Consider the following 25,045-nt stretch of genomic DNA (forward strand, 5'->3'; position numbering starts at 1 on the left):
TGGGCACGGACACGGCCACCCCTCACGGGCACGGACACGGCCACCCCACCCGGGCGAGGGCACGGCCACCCCTCACGGGCACGGACACGGCCACCCCACCCGGGCGAGGACACGGCCACCCCTCACGGGCACGGACATGGCCACCCCTCACGGGCACGGACATGGCCACCCCTCACGGGCACGGACACGGCCACCCCACCCGGGCGAGGGCACGGCCACCCCTCACGGGCAAGGACACGGCCACCCCACCCGGGCGAGGACACGGCCACCCCTCACGGGCACGGACACGGCCACCCCTCACGGGCACGGCCACCCCACCTGGGCACGGACACGGCCACCCCACCCGGGCGAGGACACGGCCACCCCTCACGGGCACGGACACGGCCACCCCTCACGGGCACGGACATGGCCACCCCTCACGGGCACGGACACGGCCACCCCACCCGGGCGAGGGCACGGCCACCCCTCACGGGCACGGACACGGCCACCCCACCCGGGCGAGGGCACGGCCACCCCTCACGGGCACGGACACGGCCACCCCACCCGGGCGAGGACACGGCCACCCTGCTCCTTGCTAAGCCGCCCCGCACAGGGAATCTTCTCCCACGGCAACCACAGCCCTGAGAGGCCGGGCTGTGCTTACGCAGGATGCGTGCTTCATGGGACCAATGTCCCTTCTACGGCCAGACTGATCTGAGAGGGGAAACAGTGGAGCTGACGGGAAATAGATGGGCTTCTGTTTGGACACCGGATGTCCAGGTTTGCGGCTGGGAAGGAGATCCGCTTTCGAGCACTCTCCGTGTGTCAAGGGGCAGGGACAGACAGACAGACACCAGCAGGCCTGTGCGTCTTAGAGCTCTAGTCACTAGCTAGTGGGATGGGCTGGAAAAAAACACCCAAATAAGGTTGTAAATGGCAAGCCCGCTGTAAAAGGGGAGGTGGGGACAGCGGGGACAGAAGAGAGAGGAGATAACGTGGCTGGGTGATCAGAGAAGGTTTCACAGAAGGAAGGTGATATGAGAACTGGGCCGTGGCACACACAAGTGCCGTCACGGGAGATGCCTATCAGGAGAGGGTGTGAAGGCTTGAAAATCAGAGAGGCCATTTAGGAAGCCGGCCGGCTCACGAGTGGGGTGTGTGCGTGTGTGCGCACATGCATATGTACATGTGTGCATGCTCAGGCGTGTTCACAGTGTGATGAGATAAAGTGAGGCTATGTCCCGTGGAAAACTGAAGAGACGGGAGAGGAGAACTTGAGTCTGCAAAGGAGATCCAGGCCAGACTGTGCAAGGATCGGCCCAGAGAGCTAGACTCAGTCCTGTGGGGGACACAGAGCCCAGAGTGTCACCACAGAGAGCTGTCATGCACAGTCAGCAGTGTCACGACCCTTAGGGGGTCACAGAAGCATGGCTTAGCCGACCACAAAAAGGCTTGTGCCTCTCTACCCCATCGGGATGGTCCCCAAGGTGGAAAAGATGAGCTCCCCACCTTTGCTCGTCGAAGAAGGTTGACAGGCTGCCCCAGGAAACCGCAGGTCCCTCTGTCCCCCACCCTGTCACGTACAGCAGCAGACAACAGCTGCCACAGGACAGCGTGCAAGTGGCAGGGCCCCAATGTCGCGTCCCTAGACCTTCATCCCCTCCGCACACTTTGAACCCCATCTCTTCCCCATTAATAGCCTCCAGCTTCCTGAAATTCTGTGTCATCTCATCTGGCCTTGAGCTTGGTAGAACCTCCTTTCAGAACGATTCACCATAGTGGTTCGGCCACCGCGAGACAGCTGGCCGGCTAGGAAGAGCCGCTCCGGTGACTGCCCACACCGGACTGAAGACAGATGAGGCGGGCGGGCCACAGGATGGCCTCAGTCCTGCGGGGAAAGGGGAGGAAGTCTGTGCTCCCTGCCCCCCTGTTCCCTCCTAGAGAACTCCTTCTCAGCAGAGTGGGACCCGGACTCAGGACTTGTAACCAGGTCCCCAGCACACTTGGTACATCTTTCCTTTTTCTGCTTCTTTACCTGATGTGCCCCTGGCTTCTGGGGGGTGGTCCTCTCCATCAGGACACCTGAAGGGCTCCCGATATTCAACATGGCCGCAAACTACACTCACTAGCTCTCATTTCACCCAAAACCTGCTGCCACTCAAATATGATCATGCCACACCAGGGCACTCCCCTACTGCTGCATGACCAGCACAGCAAGTGTGCCAGGCAGCCATAAACAATGGGGGCATGGATACTGGTGGGAAAACCTGTGCCATCGGCCCTGGATGGGCCTCTGCCGGAAACTCTGCCTCCGCAGCACAGTCAGAATCGAGTTCAGCCTTTTCATCAGGGCGTCAAGTGTTGCCCGGTCAGATCGATGTCCATCTTTTCCATGTCAATGCCTGCACTCTCCTCCTTTCCCCACAGACAGGCACATTTTTAAAATCAGTCACACTTGACATTGCATTACCAGCATGAAGCCTACCACAGGGCCTTTGCACAAACTCTTTCCAGCCCCTAATGTGTTTCTGCTTGTCTTTTTACCAGGAAACCCTTGCATTTCCTCTAAGGATCACCTAACTTATCATCTTGTGGTAAGCTTTTCCCCCATTAGATGAGGCAATCCTGTACTATCCTCTGTTCGGCTCCATAGTAGCAGGCGCATCTGCATTAAAATAAAATGTTTTGTTCATCTCTCCCACTGAACTGTGAGCAACTTGAGGACACAAAGTTGCTCTTTTCTCTCTGCATCTTTAGAGCTTTGTTACATGTGATGCAGGGAAGAATGCATTGTACATATTTATTACATAGATGAGTCAACAAAAAGTCTATGTTCCTGGCTTTTCCTGAACACACCAGAAATTTACCTATCCCAGTCACTTTCTCTCAGAAACATATTAGACGACTAGAAGGTAACACCATAGACTAATTTGAGTGGGGGCACAAATTGGTGACCACAAATCAGTATTATTTCTGTCCCTCCCACAACCTACATGTTTAATAATGGCACCTTGACTTTGTGAATCAATGAAAGAACAGAGCGTTATGTGCTGTTCTCTAGGTCAGAGTGGAAGTCATGACTACCAGGTACGTTAAGGGAGGCTGTCAGCGTGGATCTCAACTGTGTCTGTTATTTCCCGCAAAGGCCTCCTGTTCGTTACAGAACTCTGAACAACAAAGGGTGGATGTGTGATTTCTGAACTACAGCAGAGCATCCTGGTAAACAGGGAAACAAAAGATACTATTAATGGTCATAGCGATAGCAACACCTCCTCACATCACAGCACGCACCCTGGCTCCTAGGTCTTGGATCTAAATTAGTGCATGATGCATGTACAAGAATACAATTACAAAGTAGCCAGCGTCTAGGCTTAGTGAAACCAGAAGCAATCTGGAAATAGAGTTGCCGAGCATATAGGGGCTGGATTTCTGCAAGGACACTGCGCATGTCTGATGGTGAAGACACAATGTGGCTGCTAGTCCACTCCTTGCAGAGGCGGAACTGGCCCTGCACCTCCGGGCTACAGCGCGGCTCTTCGCCCCTGTCCTGGCCCCTCCTCGTCTTCCTCTCCCTCATCGTGGTGGGAGGCCCACTCCTGGATCTGCCGGTCCAGCTCAGAGAAGCTCCCTTCCGGGTCTGAGCGGCTGTCTGGACAGTAATCAATCTCCTCCAGGCACGGGGGCTCATCGTCCAGGTCTGAGGCAAGGCTGCTGCTGCTGCGTCTGCCATGGGTCCCCGTGACATGTGCACAAGAAAGAGAGGAGCAGGAAGGGAAGGAAGGAGATACACAGAGGAGAGGGGACACAGAAAAGGGGAGGAGGGGAGAGGAAGAGGAAATGAAAGTTACCCAGAGGAAGGAACATTGACAAGAAGTTAGAAAGAAGAGTGGGCTTTCTCTTCTCTGCGTGCGGAGTTCAAGCGTCCCTGCGCCCTGAGCTGCACGCACAGCGCCCTGCCCTCAACCGCTACCTGGAGAGAGAGGAAGGCGATCGCACAAAATCGGGGCAGCCTTCTTCCTTTGCCAGCAGAGCCTGGGTTTCTAAGTCCAGCTGGGAAGATTTCCATCCACAAGATGTGGACAAGATTTTCAGGACCCTTTGGTCTCACAGGGAAGAAGAATCAGAGAAAGTCACCACTGAGTGAGATTGTCATGTCATCCACTCCCAGGAAATGGTGGGACCAGAGAAGGGAGGACTCAATACCCTTCACGTCTCCTGCTCTGACAGCACGATGAGTCAGGCTGCAGACCTTTCCTTCATCGTGAGACTGTTTACTGGAATTAGAAAATTAACCCAGGCTGAAATTAATAAGCGAGAGAGCAAGGTGGTAAACAGCTTCCTCTACTCCCTATGTGCTCCCCGCCCCCTCCCCGGCTTCCTGTCAGTTTCTACCCAAATGGAAGATGAGCAGGGGAAGGCCAGCAAGCGAGCTAAGGGCCCCAGGAACGGACAACACAGCCTACCCATGCACTGTGAACAAGAACTTCCTTCCAAGGAACAGTGCCCCTCCCTCCTCAGCGAGCGGCCCCTTCTTTCCTGAAGACTTCCTACTCACTCCCTACTTGGAACTTAACCAGTCAGGAGCATCAGCAGGCTGGGTTCCTCCTCCGTGGTTTACACAGGGCAAGCGTTTCATAAACCAGACAGCCGTTCACCCACCTGCCTTGCCGTAAACAACACAAACGGGTCCTCAGCGGTGCGGTTACCTGTTAGCTCGGGAAGGCATCAGGGCCAGGTCCTTAATGTCTAGTGATGGATGGGCCCCCTAAACTGAAGGTCTGGTGGGTCACTGCCTGATGGAGAGGAAGGGGGCAGGGCTTCTGAGCCTTGTTTCCACAGCAGCACGTCATTAAATTAGCATACTTTCCAGGCTGAATCGCTGGTGACCAGGAAACTGAGCCATGGAAGGTAAGAGCTGCCCAGCGGCCACACAAGCTCAAGTCGGCAGGCACAGGGTTGCCTGTGGCTTCACTGTCACCATGCTGGGTCCTAAGTCGACAGCGCTGTATCCTGGCAAGGTGCTGAGTTTAAATACTGGCTATGGGACCGTGGAAACACCCTTCACCCTCACAGAGAGGCAGTCGTATCGCAAGGGTTGCGAATACAAAGCGAGAAAACGCAGGATGCAGCCAACAGAGTGCCCCCCATATAAAGGCAGCCTCCAAGCTGAACTCCACCACGCCACGTGCATACCGAGGGTGGTACAGCATGGTGCCGAAGGAGAGCCCACATTGTGCTTTGTTGCTTCACACCAGGGTTCCTGCAGTCACTACTGCAAAGCCTGCCAAGCTGCACTGCTCACAGCATCTCTCAGCCACCCTCTAGGGTCAGCTGCAGACTCCAGGACTGGCCTGAGTCTCTGAGGCTGACTGTTGCGACGTGAGCCCGGTGGGCAGGACCCCCTAACGGGAACTTTGGCGGGAGCCCGGACTGAACAAGAGTCGGTCTTTCCCCAATGAGGCCTCTCGTCCTCCGCTGTGGACGCGGCCACAGTCACTCTGAACGTGGTCCTGTCCCACTGCAGTCACGAAGTCAGGCTGATCCCGATGTGGGCATTCAAACACGCAGACTAACTCTTCCCAAGTCTGGACTCATGTAACCAACTTTTTATATCTAAAATGACCTTCCAACTCACAGCCAGCTAAACGAGATGTATTTTCTGAAAGCTCATTTTAATTTCCAACAAATGACTGTTTGGGTAACTTTGTCTATTATTGAAATTTTCTTCCTCTAAATATTCATCTTTACATATTCCCTTAATTTGTCTGGATTCTTAATAATGTTTCTTTTTGTTGTTGTTGTTGAACACTTGTATCCTTTAATTTATTCATTTTTCAAATATTTTCTAAATTTATTATTAATTTTAATGGGGTGACATTGATAAATCAGGGTACATATGTTCAGAGAAAACATCTCCAGGTTATTTTGACATTTCATTATGTTGTATTCCCATCACCCAAAGTCCAGTTGTCTTCCGTCACCTTCTATCTGGTTTTCTTTGTGCCCTCCCCTCCCCCCATGTTTCTAGTCTTATTGTGAATAATGCCTATGCTTCTGTCTGATTCATATTCATGTTCTCTGGTAGAATGTGCTGAGAACATACTAGACATACAATAAACAGTTATCAAATTGAACATATAACAGGTACATACATAGAAAAATCTACATTTTGGATCAACTTGTGGGAAACTGCTTTTTCTGAGGTGACTTGCAAAGGTTTTATATATAAAGTAAACCATAATTATCATATTAGTGCATTTTAGAGATTTTAATCAAATATGGTGTCCTTTATAATTAAGAAATAAAAATAAACGTAATGTATAATATAATTATGATATATTATAGAATCCAATAAACAATGCACAATATATTATAAAATTATGTTATATATATTATGTATGTATGTATATATGTTCATATATATACATATTCATCATATCTTTACATGGAGCCTTGCAGTCATGCACTGCAGAACAATGTTTAGTCTATGACAGACCGCATACATGACGAAGGTCCCATAACACTAAAATGGAGCTGGACAATGCCTATCACTGAGTGATATCGCAGCCACTGTCACACCGTAGCACAATGTATTTCTCATGTGGGTATGGTGAGGCAAGGATAAATAAACCTTAGAGTAGTAACCAGGGACAAGGAGGTATATATGATGATATAATGTCACCCTATATCAAAAGGTCAAAGAACTCCTGTTTGTGTACGTCCTGGCCGGAGCTGCAAAATATGTGAAGCAAAAACTGACGGAATTGGAAGAATTAAACAAATCTATAATGATAGCTCAGGACTGCAACACACCTTTCTGAGCAGGCGATTAAACAATCGGACGAAAACTCAGCAACAACACTGTCAACCAACAAGACATAACACTTACAAAAGACTACACCCAATACCAGCAGAATACATATTTTTTCTAGTGTGCATGGAATACATACCAGGACAGACCATATCCTGAGTCATAAACGAACCGTAGCACATTGAGAAGTGAAACTGTGTGAAGCGTGTTCTCTGACCACAATGGAACCAAGCTAAAAGTCAAACACAAGAGGACAAAGAAGAATTCCAAGCACTTGGAAAATAATTAAAAAACACTTCTAAATAATTCAGGAGGTCAAAGAGGGTATGTTACAGAAAATTAAAAAAATAAAATAAATAAATATGAAAGAAAGAAATGCAACATGCCGTCAACACTTGTGGGACATAGACAGTGTTGTAAGAGGGACACACACAGCAGTAAATGCTTACCTTAGAGAACCCTCAAGTCAGAAACTTCAGTGACTACCTCAAGAAAATAGAAAAAGTAAGAGCAACATAATTCCAAAGCAAGTAGAAGGAACTAATAAAGATAGCAGGAACCAATGTCATTAAAACAGAAAACAATAGAGAAATTCAACAAAACAAAGAGCTGTCAAGATCAATAAAACTGAGCAACCTCTACCAAGGCTGTCAAAGAAAAGGAGGCAGGCACTAATAGACACTGATTACCAGACTGGTAATTAGAGCCACACAAGGAAAACGAACTGAAATTTTGACAAAAGTACAAAAGGAATTCAAGCACTAGAGGGAAAGCCAGAGGGAGAAACACACTGAGCAAGGACCAGGGTGTCACCTCGGCACGGGAGGACTGCAGGGAGTGCAGGCGTGACCAGTTTTCCACGACACAAATGACCGAGTCCACTAAGCTGTCTACATGTGAGGAGGAATGGAAGACAAAGAACCAGTGACGACGTAGAGGTGTTAATTAGCACAGCAGATTCAAAATACTAGATCATCAAGCAACACAGACTCAGAACACGCTCTTTTCCTGGTATTCCACTTGCCTCCCTCCCACCTTCCCTCCTTCCCTCCCATTATTTAGTTGTCAACTATTTATTCTGTACTAACTAGGAGATCAAAGAGTATGTTTTTATAGCTCAAAAAATAAATTAAAGGTGATTAAAAATTATGGAAACCATAATCACATTTAAGCGACAAGAATAAGAATATAAACTACTAAAAAAAAATAAGAAAAGGGGACGGATACAAAAAAATAAACTGCTGATAGCCAAGTGTCCCTGGTGAGGGGTCAGGGTTGCTACAGATCCTGCCACCACTCAGTCCATTATCTTATTGTCTTTGAACCAAATTGCTCAAGTCTAGCAGAAGGCAGTAAGATGGTCCCTGACACTCCTGCCAACCCCCACACCGAGACAAAGCTGGCGCCCCACCTCCTGAAGACCTAGCACCATAGCAAGCCTCTCGCCTGGCTTTCCTCTGCCCAAGCAGCTTTCTTCCCACACTTTCTTTGCCATGTTACTTATTTTTGTCTTAAATGTTATTGCCGGTGGTAATAAGCAACTCTATTTGTGTTGACCTCTACTGGTTATAAGGCTGTTAGCGGCACTGTTCTCATGCCCAGGGGCCGTGAGGAACATCTAATAGTGCCATTCAGGACCCAGCTCATTAGCTGGTCGCCCATTCCAGGTAATACCTCAGGAAGTGGCTTACGCTGGCCCACGGACCAGGACGGCACGGACAGCCCTGGTGTCCAGGGAGAGCCGCCTTCTAAGGGCCGTGCAAGGCAGAGAGGAGACTCTGTTTCCCCAATGCAACTGCCAACATCATTAGGAGCTGCGCTGGGCAGCTGACAGATTTGGCTCCCTCGAGATGAATACATATGACGAGGCAGATGAAGGGTGACTCAACAGTGTCAGGGCATCCGCAATTCTCCCCCTTGGTCTTTCTCTTTTCTTTTTTAAATTTATTTCCTGATTTCAGAGAGACAGGAGGAAAAGAGGTGGAGGGAGAAGGGGAGGAAGAGAAGCACTGGCTTGTTGTTTGACTCCTCTATGTATCCATTCATTCATTCTTGCATGTGCCCTGACCAAGGACTGAACTCCCAACCTTGGCGTATTGGGACATTCTCCAACCAACACAGTACTTGGCTAGGACCTTTATCTTATTCTTTCAAAGTGATGAATTCAATAAGGAATCACCATTTGTAACTTAAGTATAAATGAAAATAATATTGTGCAGAAGTCTAACTGCTTCCATTGAGAGGGGGGCCCTTAATACCCAGAGGTGGGAACTGAATGGAGAAAACACTGACTTCATTTCTTCTCTTTCATCTGACTGCTTTGATACCCTGCAGACACACATTCCAAAGTGGCTTGGGGGCACTGGTGAATCACATGTGCAGAAGGGAGAAAAAGTGTATATCAGAAAGACAACAGAAACTTGGAGTCAGACAAGTAAACCAGGATTTTAATCTTGGCCTCAAAGTCCCAGTGAGAAACAAGAACTGACTTTCTCTGAGTTTCATCTGTATAATGGGCATGCTACTAGCTTTCGTCTTTAAAAAATTTATTGATTTCAGAGAGAGGTGGGGAGAGAGGGAGGGGTGGGGGGGGAGAGAGAGAGAGAGACCAATTTGTCATTCCACTTACTTATGCATTCACTGGTTGATTCTTGAATGTGCCCTGACCAGGGATCGACCCTGTAACCTTGGGGTATCGGGACAATGCTCTAACCCAGTGGTCCCCAACCTTTTTTGGGCCACGGACTGGTTTAATGTCAGAAAATATTTTCATGGACCGGCCTTTAGGGTGGGACGGATAAATGTATCACGTGACCGAGATAAGCGTCAAGAGTGAGTCTTAGACGGATGTAACAGAGGGAATCTGGTCATTTTTTAAAAATAAAACATTGTTCAGACTTAAATATAAATAAAACGGAAATAAAGTAAGTTATTTATTCTTTCTCTGTGGACCGGTACCAGTCCGTGGCCCGGAGGTTGGGGACCACGGCTCTAACCAACTGAACTAGCTGGCCAGGTAGGGTCCCTAGCCTTCTTCTTTAAAAAAATTCTTTTTTAATTTATTGACTGATTTTAGAGAGAGAGGAAGGGAGCAAGAGAGGCAGAAATATTGATCCATTCCTGCATGTGCCCTAACCAGGGATCAAACCCACAACCCCTGAGCATCAGAACAACAGTCCAACTAACCGAGCTATCAAGCCAGGGCCGCCAGCTTTCTTCTTGAAAAGATATGAAGAAAGAAAACAAGTTTGCTAGCATAACACATGACACATGAACTCAATGAGTTTTATTCCCTTTTCCTCCCCGTCGAGTATGGAGACCAGTCTTGAGAGTACCTGGACCACGACCCGGTCCATCATCCTCTTCCTCAAGAACAAACCCTGAAACAGCCACCGCACAGATTCTAAGCAAAGCCGTTACGGAGTCTCTACCCCAGTGCTGCAATCTGCAACTTTATGATGTGATAAATAGAATTTCTTTGTTTTGATTTTCCATTTGCATATTTATTGAGATATGACGATCTTAATTAGTTCTGCTTATTTTGCTTTGTTTGTTTTCTTGGTTAGGGGAAGACAGAGCTCCACGGCACAAAATAATTCTGCATGCTAACAGGGAGCCAAGCCCGGCCTGTGGCACACCGTGGGGCCGACGCTGGCTAAGATGCAGCATTAGGGGCCCTGTCTTCGCTCGTGTTCTCTTTAAATGCTGAGGTCGCGCTCCAGACCACCATCGCCCGGAGCAATCAGTGTGCGTCCTGACTGTTTCCTATTTGCCCAGTTCTTCACATCATCACAAAGTCTGCCACTGATTCAACACTTTTAAGAGGTAATAACTGATTATTATCCCCCAACATTTTTTTTTTTTTTTTTGCTCACTCCTGTAACAGAGCGTTTCGTGCACCCAGAGAAAAGCACTAGGTACTACTGGGAAAGGAGAGAATGAACATTGCTGACCATCTGCTGGGTGCCAGGGGCTTTTGCATTTGATCTTCTTTCATTTAAAATATAAACAAACAAACCAAAATCTATAGGTGATATTATCATTCCTATTGTACAGCTGGGAAAAGAGAAATCTTTGGTGTTGGGGTTATTTTCTCAGTATCTTAAAGGTACACATGGCATATGTGTACAATAATCAGATAAGGCCAAGGGGTCTTGTTTCCTTTAATGTAATTAATAAATATTGTTGTATAAAAATCTGCCTTGCCTGAGGTAGCCCTGGGTAACAGCAATTCAGCCAAATCAAAATTATGGGCTCTGTCACGTGGGCTATAGGTCTAGTGTCATTCTCACCCCCCCAAAGTCATAGAAATACATGTCCTCATCTTATTGAATAAGTAAATCCATTATGGTGTGAGGGTGTAGAAATAGAAATATAGAATACAAAATATAAGACTGGGAGTCAGTGGGTTTATGAGAAAGAATAAAAGCAAGAGAAGGAGGCCCTGGCCAGTTGGCTCAGTGGTAGAGCATCAGCCTGGCATGTGGGAGTCTCGGGTTCGATTCCCGGCCAGGGCACACAGGAGAACCACCCATCTGCTTCTCCACCCTTCCCCCTTTCCTTCCTCTCTGTCTCTCTCCTCTTCTCCTGCAGCCAAGGCTCCACTGGAGCAAAGTTTGCCCAGGCGCTGAGGATGGCTCTGTGGCTTCTGCCTCAGGCGCTAGAGTGGCTCTGGTCACGGCAGAGCGACGCCCCAGATGGGCAGAGCATCGCCCCCTGGTGGGCAGAGCGTCGCCCCCTGGTGGGCGTACCGGGTGGATCCCAGTCGGGCGCATGCGGGAGTCTGACTGCCTCCCCGTTTCCAACTTCGGAAAAATACAAAAAAAAAAAAAAGCAAGAGAAGGGAGAAGAGAGGGGACAGAAGGGGAGAGAAGGGGAGAGAAGAGGGGAGAGATGGAGAGATGGAGAGAGGGTGGAAGGGAAAGACGGGAAGAGGGGAAGAGGGGAAGAAGGAGAGGGGAGATTATTTGATGAAACTTGTCACCAAGGGCTTTTCTCTTAAGTTCTCATAACTTAGCACCAGAGGTATGATAAATTTATTGACCTACATGGTTTGAAGGAAAACACCATATATATAAAATGCCAATTCATTGTAGAAGATAGTCAAGAGCTAAAAATTTGGCAATTTTATGATGCTTCTGACACACTGTGAATGACTCACCTAGTATAGCTGATGAAACACCTCTGAGCCAAATCACATTTAGTCACTCAGTCCTTTTCCTTGGAAACTCACCCAGGGGTAAAACAGAACTGGGGCCAGGGTGCAAGGCTGGCTCTACTTTGTAGCTCAGGGGCCTGGAGAAGTTAACCCATCTGTGTGGGTATTCCCATCAAGATCATGATGGCCCAATGCCACCTGCTTAGAGAAGGTGGCTGCAGGCGAGTCAGGGTGTCATTTCAGAAACGAATGATGATGGCATTGCTCAGGCTACAGTGTCCGGGAGAGCCCGCTCCAGACTCACCTTTCCTGCACGCCTCAAAGCCACAAAGTACGCCTGTTCACTGGCTACATGGTGAGCAATGTACAACGTACGGGTGAGCCAGGCAGTGGCCAAGGTCAGGAGAGAGTGCTCAGTGGAAACGGAGCACATCCAGAAATTCTAGAACACGGATATAGGCTTTGATCTTTTGAGAATATCAAAGATAAACTGTGCAGTTACTTTCCAACTCACAATTTTATAGACATTTTTAAGTACTGCTCTGCACTTGTTACAGAACTCCTGACGTGGTGTTTATACATTATGTCTCACACCAGAAATGAACAAGCCACGTACAGCTCTCAGCCCATGAACGAAGTCCGCCTCTGCTTCTTCCTCACTTCAGAATGTGTTCATTTTTTAACTCCTCCAGTTTTCTCTTTCGGACTGGATTTTGTGTTCTGGTGAACAGTCTGGACTCATAATGACTCACATTAAAAAAAAAACAAAAAAACAGGCCCTGGCCGGTTGGCTCAGCGGTAGAGCGTTGGCCTGGCGTGCAGGGGACCCAGGTTCGATTCCCGGCCAGGGCACATAGGAGAAGCGCTCATTTGCTTCTCCACCCCCCCTCCTTCCTCTCTGTCTCTCTCTTCCCCTCCCGCAGCCAAGGCTCCATTGGAGCAAAGATGGCCCGGGCCCTGGGGATGGCTCCTTGGCCTCTGCCCCAGGCGCTAGAGTGGCTCTGGTCGCGGCAGAGTGACGCCCCGGAGGGGCAGAGCATCACCCCCTGGTGGGCAGAGCATCGCCCCTGGTGGGCGTGCCGGGTGGATCCCGGTGGGGCGCATGCGGGAGTTTGTCTGACTGTCTCTCCCCGTTTCCAGCTTCAGAAAAATACAAAAACAAAAAAACAAACAAAAAAAACAAACCCCACACAAACGTAGCCAGCACTGGAGGTGCAGACAGTGATCTTTAAAGCAGCTTGAGGCTGTGAACACACGGGAGGGGAGGGGAGGGGAGGGGAGGGGAGGGGAGGGGAGGGGAGGGGAGGGGAGGGGAGGGGAGGGGAGGGGAGGGGACGGGAGGGGAGGGGAGGGGAGGGGAGGGACACAGACAGGAATGTCCAAAGCCAAGCGCCGTCCCCATGGAAGGCAACAGAGAAAGCCCATTTTACAGAGGTTCTGAAACGGCCCACTCCTCCCCAGCCCCAGAAAGTTCCCTTTTGCATCCAGCTCTTTGCATAACATCACCCCTCTCCTCAAACTTGACATCTACAAGCTCTGGGTATAAGTCTGGCTAACGGCACTTACAAAGCATCAACAGTACGAATTTCATCACTAATGTCCTAAGCATGTTTTACTAGGATTGCTGAGTTTGTTCTTTGGGAACCTAGTCAGCACCCCCGAAACACAGGCTGTCAGAGAGAGGCACTCTCTCTTGCCCGGCCTCGGCACGGAGCAGCGACAGGGGTGGTGAGAGGCTGTAACCCACACTCTCCTGCCACCTTCCTCCCTGCTTCCTCCCAGAAGGTTTACTAAACCTTTAGAGAAAGCAGGAGAAAAATTAAAGCGCCCTGAGGTTTATACACATCATTGCGAACCTGTGTGTTCAGATCTCTTTATCCAGAGGGAGAACACATTTTCTTTTTTGTTTAGTTTGTGGTGTATTTTCTTTTTCATATTAACCCAGCTGGAGACTTGTAGAAGCCCTCTGCTATTAATAAAGAGCTTCACAGAGCTCACTACACCCTGAGAGGCCCCTGCTCTAAATGGGGCGATAAGCAGTAGGAGACCCTGCACGGAAGCCTGGAACAACGTTAGGACGAAAAGGAAAGGAAACAGCCTGGTGAAGCACAGGCAGGGGCTCAGCGCCCGAGGACGATGTTCTCAGGATGAGCACAGTTTTGATGCAGGGGCGTTCCCGTTTCCGCCCCCTCACTATGCACTCAGGATGGCCGCACACAGCAGGGGACTCCAGGTCGGAACTGGACAAGGGCGCTGGTGAGCATGAGGTCCGGGGCCTGGAAGGCGGTGTGCAGCCAGGTGAGTGTTAAAGAAGGTGTTTATTTTTAAAGCCGAGACTTACGGTTCCAATGATGGAAGAGGTTGAAGGAACCCAGATAGACAAACAGATATGCAGACATATATCTCTTCCCATTCATGTATCCTATTATTTCTATTTGTTCTAATGAATTGCTTTACACAGAAATAGTCTAATGGAAAATTACGTAGTCTCACTGTCTTAAACACACTTTAAGCAGAGCCCTCTCCCAGCGGCCACTTTGTAGCACCTCTGCAGACCGCGTTGCCTCCCCCGCTTCACTGAAGAGAGATTTAGTCCGTGTCATCTCCTATTTGACAGATGTGATGCTATGTGCCCGGGGAGGAAAAGGAGCCTCTGCAATCTGATCTCTCCTTATGGCTTCACCAGAGTTTTCCAGCTCCGTTCCCCACATCATCCCCACATTCAGGTTAACCGGCTCTCGCCTCGCCCCAAACATGCTTAGGATGGGGGTGCTCCCCCGACGTGGATGTCGCTGCCTCTACCCACAATGCATCCTTCTCAACACTGGGTGCGGGTGGAGCGCAGAGCGCATTCCTAGCAGCTGTGGCTGACGCAATGCTGTGAGAACACTCCAGCTCCCAGAAGCCTCCTGGGCACACCCAGGAAGGAAGCTTGCCCACTATAAGGAAGTGACTTAGCGCCAAGCACGCAGCTCCCTGTTCTTTTCAGTCATTGGCTGTGAAGGACACGCTCTAACAGCCTATTGGCTGAACCCAGGTATATAAGCTAGCTTACTTCCTGAATAAAGTGGATCTGTGTCACTGCACCTGTTCCCCAGAGTCGGGTCTTTGTGTCTCCGTCGTCCTCACCCCCGGCAGGACTTGTCCACACTGGGAATGGAAAGCCCAGATGGCTCAAGAGCAAGCCCAGATGTTATTTCCTTTGGAAAAACATCCATCGTTATGCAGACTAGAAAGAAGTACCCCTGTGATATGAGCAAGCGAGCTCATGGTATTTTCCCTTGTAGGTCAGACTGACTCACACCTTTCAGAGCTCTTAGCTCTTGCCTGATGCACAGAAAGTGCTCCAAACAAATCCCGTTAGGGGATGGCAGACAAACTCTGTTTCTCAACACAAGAAAAACCCATGTTGTACCCAGATGAGGGATGAACCTATGTCTCTCCTGATTGCTAATAGCCACACATGGAAATTGTAAATATGTTTAAGGAAATTCACTCTTTAGTTTGAACTGTGGTGGCGCAGTGGATAAAGCATCGATCTAGAACGCTGAGATCATCGGTTCAAAACCCTGGGCTTGCCTGGTCAAGGCACATATGGGAGTTGATGCTTCCTGCTCCTTCTCCATTCTCTCTCTCTCTCTTCTCTAAAATGAATCAAGTCTTAAAATAATTTCTCTTAAAAAAAGAAAAATTTATACTTTAAATTTTGAGGCTGTAGATGTTAAAGTGTAGAATGACCATTTCTTTTCTTTACATATTTATTTATTGTATTTTTAGAGAAAAAAAGAGAGACAGAGGGGAGGGGGGAGGGGGAGAGGGGGAGAGAAGGAGAAGGGGAGGGAGAAAAAGAGATATTTGTTTTTCCATTTATTTATGCATTCTTTGATTGATTCTTGTATGTGCCCTGACTGGGAATCAAATGCACAACCTTTGAGTACTAGTACATGCTATAATCAATTGAGCTACTCAGCCAGGACTGAGCCATTTCTTTATGAGATCATATGCTAAAACTAAGTTACCATGTTTCCATGTGAAAGTCTCATTTGCTAGCATAGGCAGATGTTTTTATTTTCTGTCCCAGGAATGAAGAGAGCATTCGAGTAAGATGTTGACAGTAAAAATAAAAAAGATTAAAAAAAAGAAAAAGAAAAAAGAAGTCCCACATCTGCAGGACATGGTAGAAGCCAGAGAGCCCATATGAAAACACAAAACCAGCATTGCTGTTTAAAGATCGTATTTTGTTATCTTGGGAGCTGTCACTCAAATTCTAGGTTTCTATTCAGCACTTAGGTTTCAGATAAAAGGATTTGGTGTTGCTATTGTTACAGCCTAAAAGAATTCTTTACACAGGTCTTTTGGTTGTAAGAACAAAATCAAATCTCCTTGCCTTCAGAGACACCCAGGGATTTCAAGCAGTTTACAGAGCGATGCATTCTCATCTCGGCTGCAGAAAGCAAGCCAGACAGCTCTTGGTTTCAGAACACAGAGCCACGGCCGTGCTCCGGGCTCCATACCCCTGGTCCGGGGTAAACACCGCCCTTTTGTAGGTGTCCTATAAGTTACATGTTTACTGATGGTTACCCTGTGATGTCAGGCATTTTCCTGGACCATAAATGAGAGTCGGGCAGAGTGTCCACGGATGCAAGGGACATAAACATCATCGGGAGAAATTACTGGATAAATGGGAAAAGGAGGCAGCAGACATGTCTCTCAGGAATGATATGATGTAGAGGGTAGCGATCCTTTTTTGTCAAGTAGATAAATAACCGACATACAGCACGTAAAGGGATATGAAAGGTTTAGAATGCACTCCCAGGGCAGAGAAGCAGACTACGGAGAAATCAAGTGTGTGAGACAGAGCTGGCAGAACCTGTGGAAGGAGGCTGCCCTCACCCCAAAGATGCCCATTTTAATTGACCCCACATTCCATTCTATGGGGATTCAATTAATAGAGTATTAACTGATAGAGTCAATTTTACTATAAATGTGACTAATGACCTTTAAGGAAGTACTATATTTTGATTTGAGCAGTTAACTGGGCACAGCTTGAGTGAATAAAAACAAGTTATAATTTTAAGGGACAATTATGTTTCCTGTCAAATATAAAAATGTTAGATCTAGAGAAGATCACCTCTCAGGCTCGTAACTGACCATGACAGGACAGAAGAGATCGCGAATATCCTGTCAGAAACAGGTTGGTTAAAGTTTGTCACAAGGAGTCAAAAGATAAATCTCTCTCAAAGAGGGGCTGGGATAATTTGTTATGAGTATCATAATAAAATCTATTATGTACTACATTATAATAAAATTTAATATCATGTATAATACATCACATCATTTGCCCACAGGCAAGAGCAAGTATCACTTAACAACAGAAACTTGATACTGTATTATGAGAATGACAACAAAGGGCAGGTTATAAATTAACTTACAAATTATAGAAATTATGCTTGTAATTATTATAATGCCTTTCAAAAGCTTCTTTAATGTAAATGAAAATAGCGTGGCTAAGAGATGGCTTAGCATCACCTGGCAGCATCTATTGGGAAGGGTTTTTTCTATTGACTAATTACTGAGTAAGCTCCAGCGATCCCAATAAAACAGGTCTACCGTATTAAAAAGCTTCCTGAGAGGCATTTTGCTGGACACTTTCAATCACCTCACTTAATAGCATCGCTTTATACTTTGCTTTTAACTTTTGATTTTAAAATGTAACTGTTCTATTCCGGCTTTGGTTTGCCACTTGCCTCGGCTGTATAAATCCCAAACTCACTAAAATTCTTAGAATTACGGATTCACTGAACCCATTCATTCAATCAAAAAACACCTATTGATTATCTATGATTTTTTCCTCATGCATGTGTTAATTTAGAAAGAAGAAGAAAAAATAAATAAACAGCCCTCCTATGGGCTGCAGGCTACTGCTGGGAAGGGAACAGAGGACTTGGGAGGGGAGTGGGGAGCAGAGGCGTCAGAGATCAAGTTATAGCTTGTTCACTGAACATGCTAGACAGCAGCAGGCAGTGCACCCTAGGAGCTCAGTAGATGCAATAACTACTCTACTAAAGAGAGGAAGGGAAGTGTCCTGAAGGAGGAAACATATGACCTTTTATCCAGGCAGAGAAGCGAGGAAAGAATACCCCAGGATAAAAAGCATCATCTACAAACCCCAGAATAAGGGAGAGGATAGTGCGAACAGTGCACATTTGAGCCCCTTTTTTTAAAGCTGAGAGGAGGGGAGATAGTGAGGCAGACTCCTGCATTCACCCCGACCGGGATCTACCCAGCAACCCCACCTGGAGCCGATGTTCAAGCACTGAGCTATTTTTAGTGCCTGATGCTGACTTGGACCTACTGAGCTATCCTCAGAGCACAGGGACACACTCAAACCCATGGAAGGGAGGGGGAGAGAGAGAGAAGGGGAAGAGAGTGGTGGAAAAAACAGATGGTCACCTCTCCTCTGTGCCCTGACTGGGAATTGAACCCAGGACATCCATATGCCAGTCCAATGCTTTATCCATTGAGCCACAGGCCAGGGCCACGTCTGAGCCTTTTAAGGTATCAGGTACATGATTGGTGTGTGGTTGGTATGTGGTTGGTGATGGGACGGGAAACTAGGTGGAGGGTAGAAGCCAAAGGGCCAAGGAACAAAAAATCACGTTATTTTATAGGTCATTTTATTTTGTGTTCATAAGAAAGATACTGGAGCACACTCTATCCCATTAGCACTAGACATAATTACTTAAATTTAACTTGTTACAGATTAGCTATTTAATTTAAAAACCATAATTGGAGCAATGTATTAAGTAATAATATTTGACATCATTAATGAGGGTATAATTATACATGCTATTTAAAAAAAATCAGTGCAATCCCAATATTTTCCTCACAAAATGAAGTGAAAGTTAACTACCAAGCAACTTGACTATATTCATTCTACAATTTTTATCTCTGGTGATAATCACTCAAATTGAAAAAAATATCCACTTAAGATTTTCTTACGTGAGGGTATAAAAAATGTAGTAACATTTGCATAGGGAATTGCTTTTTTTTTTTTTTTTTTTTACCTATAAAAACAGATGGATACATGTAATTTTTAAAAATTCCTCTCTCTTGCCCTGGCCAGATAGCTTGGTTGGTTAGAGCATCGTCCTGAAGTGCAGAGGTTACCGGTTCGATCCCGTCAGGGCACACACAGGAACAGACTGATGTTCCTCTCTCCCTCTCTCTCTCTCCCTTCCCCTCTCACTAAAATAAATTTTAAAAATCTGAAAATCAAACAAAACACAAAAACAAAAAAACTCCTGTGCCTCCTCTCATACTTAGGATGCAGAGAAAACAGCCCCAGGGAGCTGCCATTTTTCTGGAAGGCATCCTAAAGGGCCAAGAGCAGCCTGGTCCTGAACGAGCTGGCCTGCCATCAATCCAATGAGTTCCATGCTGTTCACATGCCTAATTTTTATACTGGAAAGGAGAAATTTGTCCAAGGTCCTTTAGCTAGTGGTCAGTGGCATCTAGACTGGCACTGAGGTTTGGATGACAATTCTATACTGGAAGAAACTGGGTACTGACTTCAGAAAGGATACAGTCCAACTGACCGTACAGGGAGGCATTAAATGTGGGCACAGACACATTCCATTATTTGACTTAGATGCTGCATTTTAATGGTGTATGTCCGCTCTTTGCTGTCTGTTATCTAGCGAACAGCATGCACGGGAAATGAGGCTCTGGAACACCACTCCGGCTTACCAAGTTCTGGAAAACCAAACAGGAATCAAAGCACAAGTTCCCCTCAAAACACTGTTGTGACGGGATGCCAACACAGACTCGCAAGCCGGATGGCGGCCCTGGGGCAGACTGTATAAAATGACCTTTTTATTTTTTTGCAGGTTAAGATTGGTCCAACATGGGCAATTCCATATCTTCAACCTTGATACAATCTCGGATCAATTACAAGCTCACCTTGGGAAGGTGTGTAAAATGGACTGGGAAAGGGACAGGGGGACACGTTAGAATGATCTTGCCATGATACATGCGATAAAGAATGACTCTTTATAAAAGCAGTGACTAAGGAAGAGCCTGGGTCGTCTGCAAATTAGGCAAACAGATAAACCCATAGATTAGAGGAATGAGAGAGTAAGAATCATCAGGAAGATGCCAAGATCGTCCGTGAAAGAAGCTGAAAGCCTTAATGTAGGGCGCTAACCATGAACAAAGAAAGGGAGCTGAGGAGATCAGACATGGAGGCTGCTTCAGGGGGAAGCCACAGCACTTCATTCTCTAGGAAGCTGTAGCATCTACAGTTCCAGACACCCCAGGGGACCACTCTGCCAAGAGGATTAACACCCCTCGCCCCACCCCCACCCCAGGACCAAACCAGTCCATCTCAGACTATAGGGGGAAGGTGCTTCCCCTTTGAGGCATGCTTGGAGAAGCCAGGATGGCAGCCACAGCGGCCTGTCAGTCTAGCCTGGGAAAGGATCTGATTGGTTAACAGGAGGAACCAAGGCAAGCCCACAAAAATTAATAAATTGGTTGGTTTAAAGGAAAGCTAGTCCTTCCCAGCCTGAAAACGTAAACACAGGCCTAACAGAGAAAGCCTGCCCTTCTCGCTAGCTGCTTGGAAATGGCGGCCCCGGAGTCACCCACTAGTCCAGCCCGAGTGTGGGCCTGGACACGGCAGTGCACGCCTGGACTGGACTAAGCTTTGATGTGGACGGAACCAGGGTGCAGTGTCTGGACTCTGGTCTTCACACCGGGCTTAATGAAGACTAGACTGGACCTCTTCCATGGAAGGGTGGATGGAGAGGGGGCCCTGGGAAGCCGTGGTCAGCCTTCCGCTTCCGCCCAACACATCTTACTGGGAGGGCCTGACCTTCCCCAGGCGCAAGCTTGTAAAATGCTCTTCCTGCGACCCCATAATGAATGCCATTTCCCTTGGAAACAAGAGCATTATAAAAGGTTTCTCCCCAAAAGAATTATTTTCTTCCTATTTCTATAGAGTTTATTCCATATTTCATGTTCAACTGATTCCATGCTAAGATATGGATTCCATGCTAATTTCAGAAACATGTTTCTGTTCGAAAAACAAACATACAAAGGAAAAGTGACAAAACCCTAACTGCCCACATTGCAAAATGGAGCTGAGCCCTACCTGGGGAGGAAGGCGGGAACTGTCTGCTGGCCACGCCCCCAGCCGCCATGGTCCTCAGTAGGGTGCGCAGTGCCTCCAGGAGGGGAGGAGAGCTAATCCACGCCTGCCAGGGGCCAGGCTTCAGGCCAGGACACGCTGTCGCCCCTCCTCTGCCCTGTGACATTCCATGGACAATAACACTAAGAACGGGCGTGCTGTCACGGGCAGGCAGGGAAGAGGCTTAAGGACAGCAGAAAGGGGTTAGGGGTCTTCACTGACCTAGTGTGTGCCGGTGTGTGCAACATACCTGAAGTCCTGAAGTCCACTGTACACACACACACACCCATACTCACCTACACCCACAGAAACACACACAGGCACACCCCTACACATACACACGTGCACACAATTCCAATCTACACCCCCAATCACCTGTGCACACAGAAACACTCACCTATCCCCCACACGCAGGGGACCCAGATAGGAACTGTCTCACGACCGTTCCAACTCAAAGAACGTGGTCCTTCTCTCGCCATCCTCAGCCCTCCTGACGTAGGACTGTCTGAATTTCCCCATCCTCTAATGCCATGCTCTGAATATTTACAACCCTTCATCTCTGTCCCTCCTTTGGTCTGATAACCATATGACAGTTCTGAATTCAATTTCCCATATGAATGCTGCTTCAGGTGAAGGGTCATCCACAAAGAGGATATGAGTCCTGCACATGGACCGATCTCTTCGTTTTAGGATGTAATTCTGGAGTCTACCCTCTGACGTCATGTCAGTCAAGGGAAGTCTTTCTTGGTGCCTAACGCTGAGACTCGGCAAACTCTGAAATTCTGCTGTTTTGGTTTTTTTTTTACAAGGAAAGAAAAATTATGAAAGCCCACCTTTGAATACCTCTTGCAGAAAGAGGCTCTGACTGCTGTCAGGGACAAGAAGAACATGTCTCTTCTTCTCTCGCTAAAATCCCCCGACATCTGCCAGCTGTTCTCCACGGCCGCCTCCAGATTCCTCCAAGCGAACTGAAGTTCCCCTGGGGTGGAGTGACCAAACAGGGTCCCACGGACACTCTGCAACTTCGGCTGCCCAGTCCTTTCCCTGCCCGGGGCCGCCTCTAACACCGCCAAAAATGACCCGGACACAGGGCAGCTTCATGACAGTCCCAGGCAGGCTGAGCAACACTCTCTCTCTTCCTCCTCAGAAAAGAGCTTTCTGGAACACGAAGCCAAAGAAAGAGGGGATAATTTATCGTGGGTACCACGTATTAATTAGTTTGCAAGAGTTCCTCGGGGAATTACAACCTGTAATATGTGCAATTGATTTGGCCAGATTAAAAGTGGATGCTCTGGTGTATCAGTGCAATTAGCAAGAGGCCCAGCAGGAACGGAGGAGGAGATGCCTCACAGAGATGAGAGGCACGCTGGCCTCGGGCCAACACCTCTTCAGGAGCCCAAGTCACGGCAGGCATGGAAGGCTGCACAATCAGCAGGTAGGCTTCTTCCCCCGAAAAGATCATCTGGGGTGGGTGGTCCCCTGTCTCCCCAGCTGCTTCTCTAGGTTGCAGGAGTGTTTCCAGGGGCCTGTGAAGTCAGCCGTCTCCCTCAGCCCTGCCCTGAGACTGGCAGGGTCAACACCATCAGCATAACTGAATATCCATCGGTTTGCAAAACAAGAGGCAGGAGCCCTTGTCCAGGAAGGGGTGTGGGGCAGAGAGCAGAGGAGTGGAGGGGTGGGATGCAGAAAGGAAGACGCCTCCTGCCAACACCACAGGTCCCTCCTGAGCCCTGCAGGCGGCCTCCAGCCCTCGGGGAGTTTTGTCTCACTGCCCTTGCTGATCCTTTGGCTCACCTGTCACAATCCGTGGTGCTGCTGTCAATTAGAGCAGCGCAGTGGCTCCGGGTCAGAGGCTAGCTGCTGAGGGTCCGGGGGCTCAGATGCCCCATCTCAGAGCCTCCCGCCACCCCGTGCTCAGTGCCCACACAAAGGGTGAGCGAACGCCCCTGAAAGACGGCTCTGCTGCGGCCGTGGATGCAGGACCAGGCGGGAGACCCAGGGAAAGCATGAGCAGCACCCCCCACGTAACGGTCCTCAGCTACCACGCGCGGAGAGAAGGGAGTGGGCTGTCGTGCTGTGGTGACGTGGTATCCTGATCCCTCTCACCGCCACCCACTCTCAGCAGTCACCCTCGCCCCTGCAAACAGGAAAACCGGAAATCTGGAGCAACACGGGCTCGATGCTCCACGCGATCATTTCTATCTTTCTCACAGAAAACAAATCTGTACGTCAGTGCTGTGCTGAAATCGCACCTCAAACATCACGGCAGTAGCTTCAGGCCGGAAAGCGTTAGTACAGCACACAGACTCGAACAGGTGCCAGGCACACACAGCACACAGAGCTGCGTGGCTCTCTGCTCGCCCCAGCCACGTGCTCCCTCCTACTCTCGCATGGAACCTCCCAGTTTAAACTATTTTAGACAAACGAAACCCTCCGATTGAGTGTGGCAAAGCGCATGCATGTGTCTAAGGGAAGCTGGCACATTTGTCGGCCACAGTCTGAACACAGAGATGTGCTCTGGCTCTGGGCTTGTCCTGGGCACGGCAGGGACATCTGTAAGACCTAGATCTTACTCAGGATGGCAGAGACCATCCGGACAAAGTGGGGGCCCTCGTAAGGGATGGGCAGGCTGCTTTCATGCTCTTATAGCTATTAAAAGACTCCTAGCATTCAGGACAGAGGAAATGATGGGCTGTTTCTTTTCTTTTTTTCTCCTGGGAGTCACAAAGAAAAACATCCAAGAAAGAAAAAAAATACTTTTCTGTTTTCTACTTTTTTTCTCATCAATTCATAGTCCTGGTTATGACCTCCTAGAGTTCTGACTTGCAAAACAGGAACAGCTGGCATTGTTACTTATCAGATGGGGGCTGCTCAGGGAGTGACAAATGGCGTTAGGTGGCTGGAGGTCATGCTTGGAGAGCCACTGAAGCAGCACTTTTAGTGTGGGATTGCTACCACTTAGTGTGTCATGAAGACTTAGTTTTAAAGGTCACAGGATGCATGGACCAGAAAGTAACATATATGCTCAATAGTAAAATAAAGGGTTGTTTCATTAAATTCTGCCTTGGATTCTATGTGTGTGCACATATGCTGCATCACTGCATAAAATGTACTTTATAATGTGAGTCACATTAAAAAAAAAACACCACTGAAAAAATTCTGCTCTAAAGGTTAAGCCGAGGTCAGTGAAAAGGGCAAAGGGTGTCCCCGTCCCTTCTCCTCGTGGCCTGTTTGTCCCACATACAGGGGTTTTCCTGATCCTGGCTGACCTGTCACTGAAATGTTAGCTGGTGTTCCCAGCTCCTCGACCAAGGGTGTCTGTGTGCACTCTGAGCCCACCTCACTAGGGACCAAGGACTTTTCTCAAACCAGGAGTAACCAGGCTGAACGAACAGCATAGGGAGAAGAAACTATTGTTAATTTAGTACTTATTATGTGTTGCTTATTGGCCCCAAAGCATTAATTATAATATAAATAATTAACAAACTTGCCAACATTCCTAAGGCAAGTATTTTACTTATTTTTGCATACAAGGAAATTGAAATTGAGAGAAATAGTGCTATGGTTTTCCAAAAGACCTTCCTGTCTAAAACAAAATTAATTAGTTATTTCCTCTTATTTAGATGACTCCTGGGACTATTACCATGCCCTGTGGAAATACTGGCCAGGGTGTGGCTCTCTATGAACCAGCATTAAATTAATTTATAGGAAATAATGATGCAGACAGACCACAAATCACAAAGCACTTCCACGGCCCTGGCCGGTTGGCTCAGTGGTACAGTGTTGGCCCAGCGTGTGGAAGTCCCAGGTTCGATTCCCGGCCAGGGCACACAGGAGAAGCACCCATGTGCTTCTCCACCCTTCCTCCTCTCCTTCCCCTCTATCTATCTTCCCGTCCTGCAGCCAA

General features: G+C 48.0%; 1 protein-coding gene across 4 annotated transcripts in view; it reads right to left on the reverse strand.

Moving 5' to 3' along the window:
* The window catches only part of AGBL1 (AGBL carboxypeptidase 1), an 822,308-nt gene that overhangs the window by 179,399 nt on the left and 617,864 nt on the right, over positions 1-25,045 (reverse strand). For 2 of the 4 annotated variants that reach the window (XM_066355296.1, XM_066355293.1), the window contains one exon: positions 414-3,702. The exons of the other annotated variants lie outside the window; for them this stretch is intronic. In XM_066355296.1, the coding sequence (XP_066211393.1) occupies positions 3,501-3,702 (202 nt within the window). In that variant the 3' untranslated portion in view covers positions 414-3,500. Of the gene's footprint in view, positions 1-413; positions 3,703-25,045 lie in introns of those variants that run through there. 4 annotated transcript variants of the gene reach the window in all.

Source organism: Saccopteryx leptura, chromosome 13 (assembly GCF_036850995.1).
Source record: "Saccopteryx leptura isolate mSacLep1 chromosome 13, mSacLep1_pri_phased_curated, whole genome shotgun sequence".
NCBI classification, from domain to species: domain Eukaryota; kingdom Metazoa; phylum Chordata; class Mammalia; order Chiroptera; family Emballonuridae; genus Saccopteryx; species Saccopteryx leptura.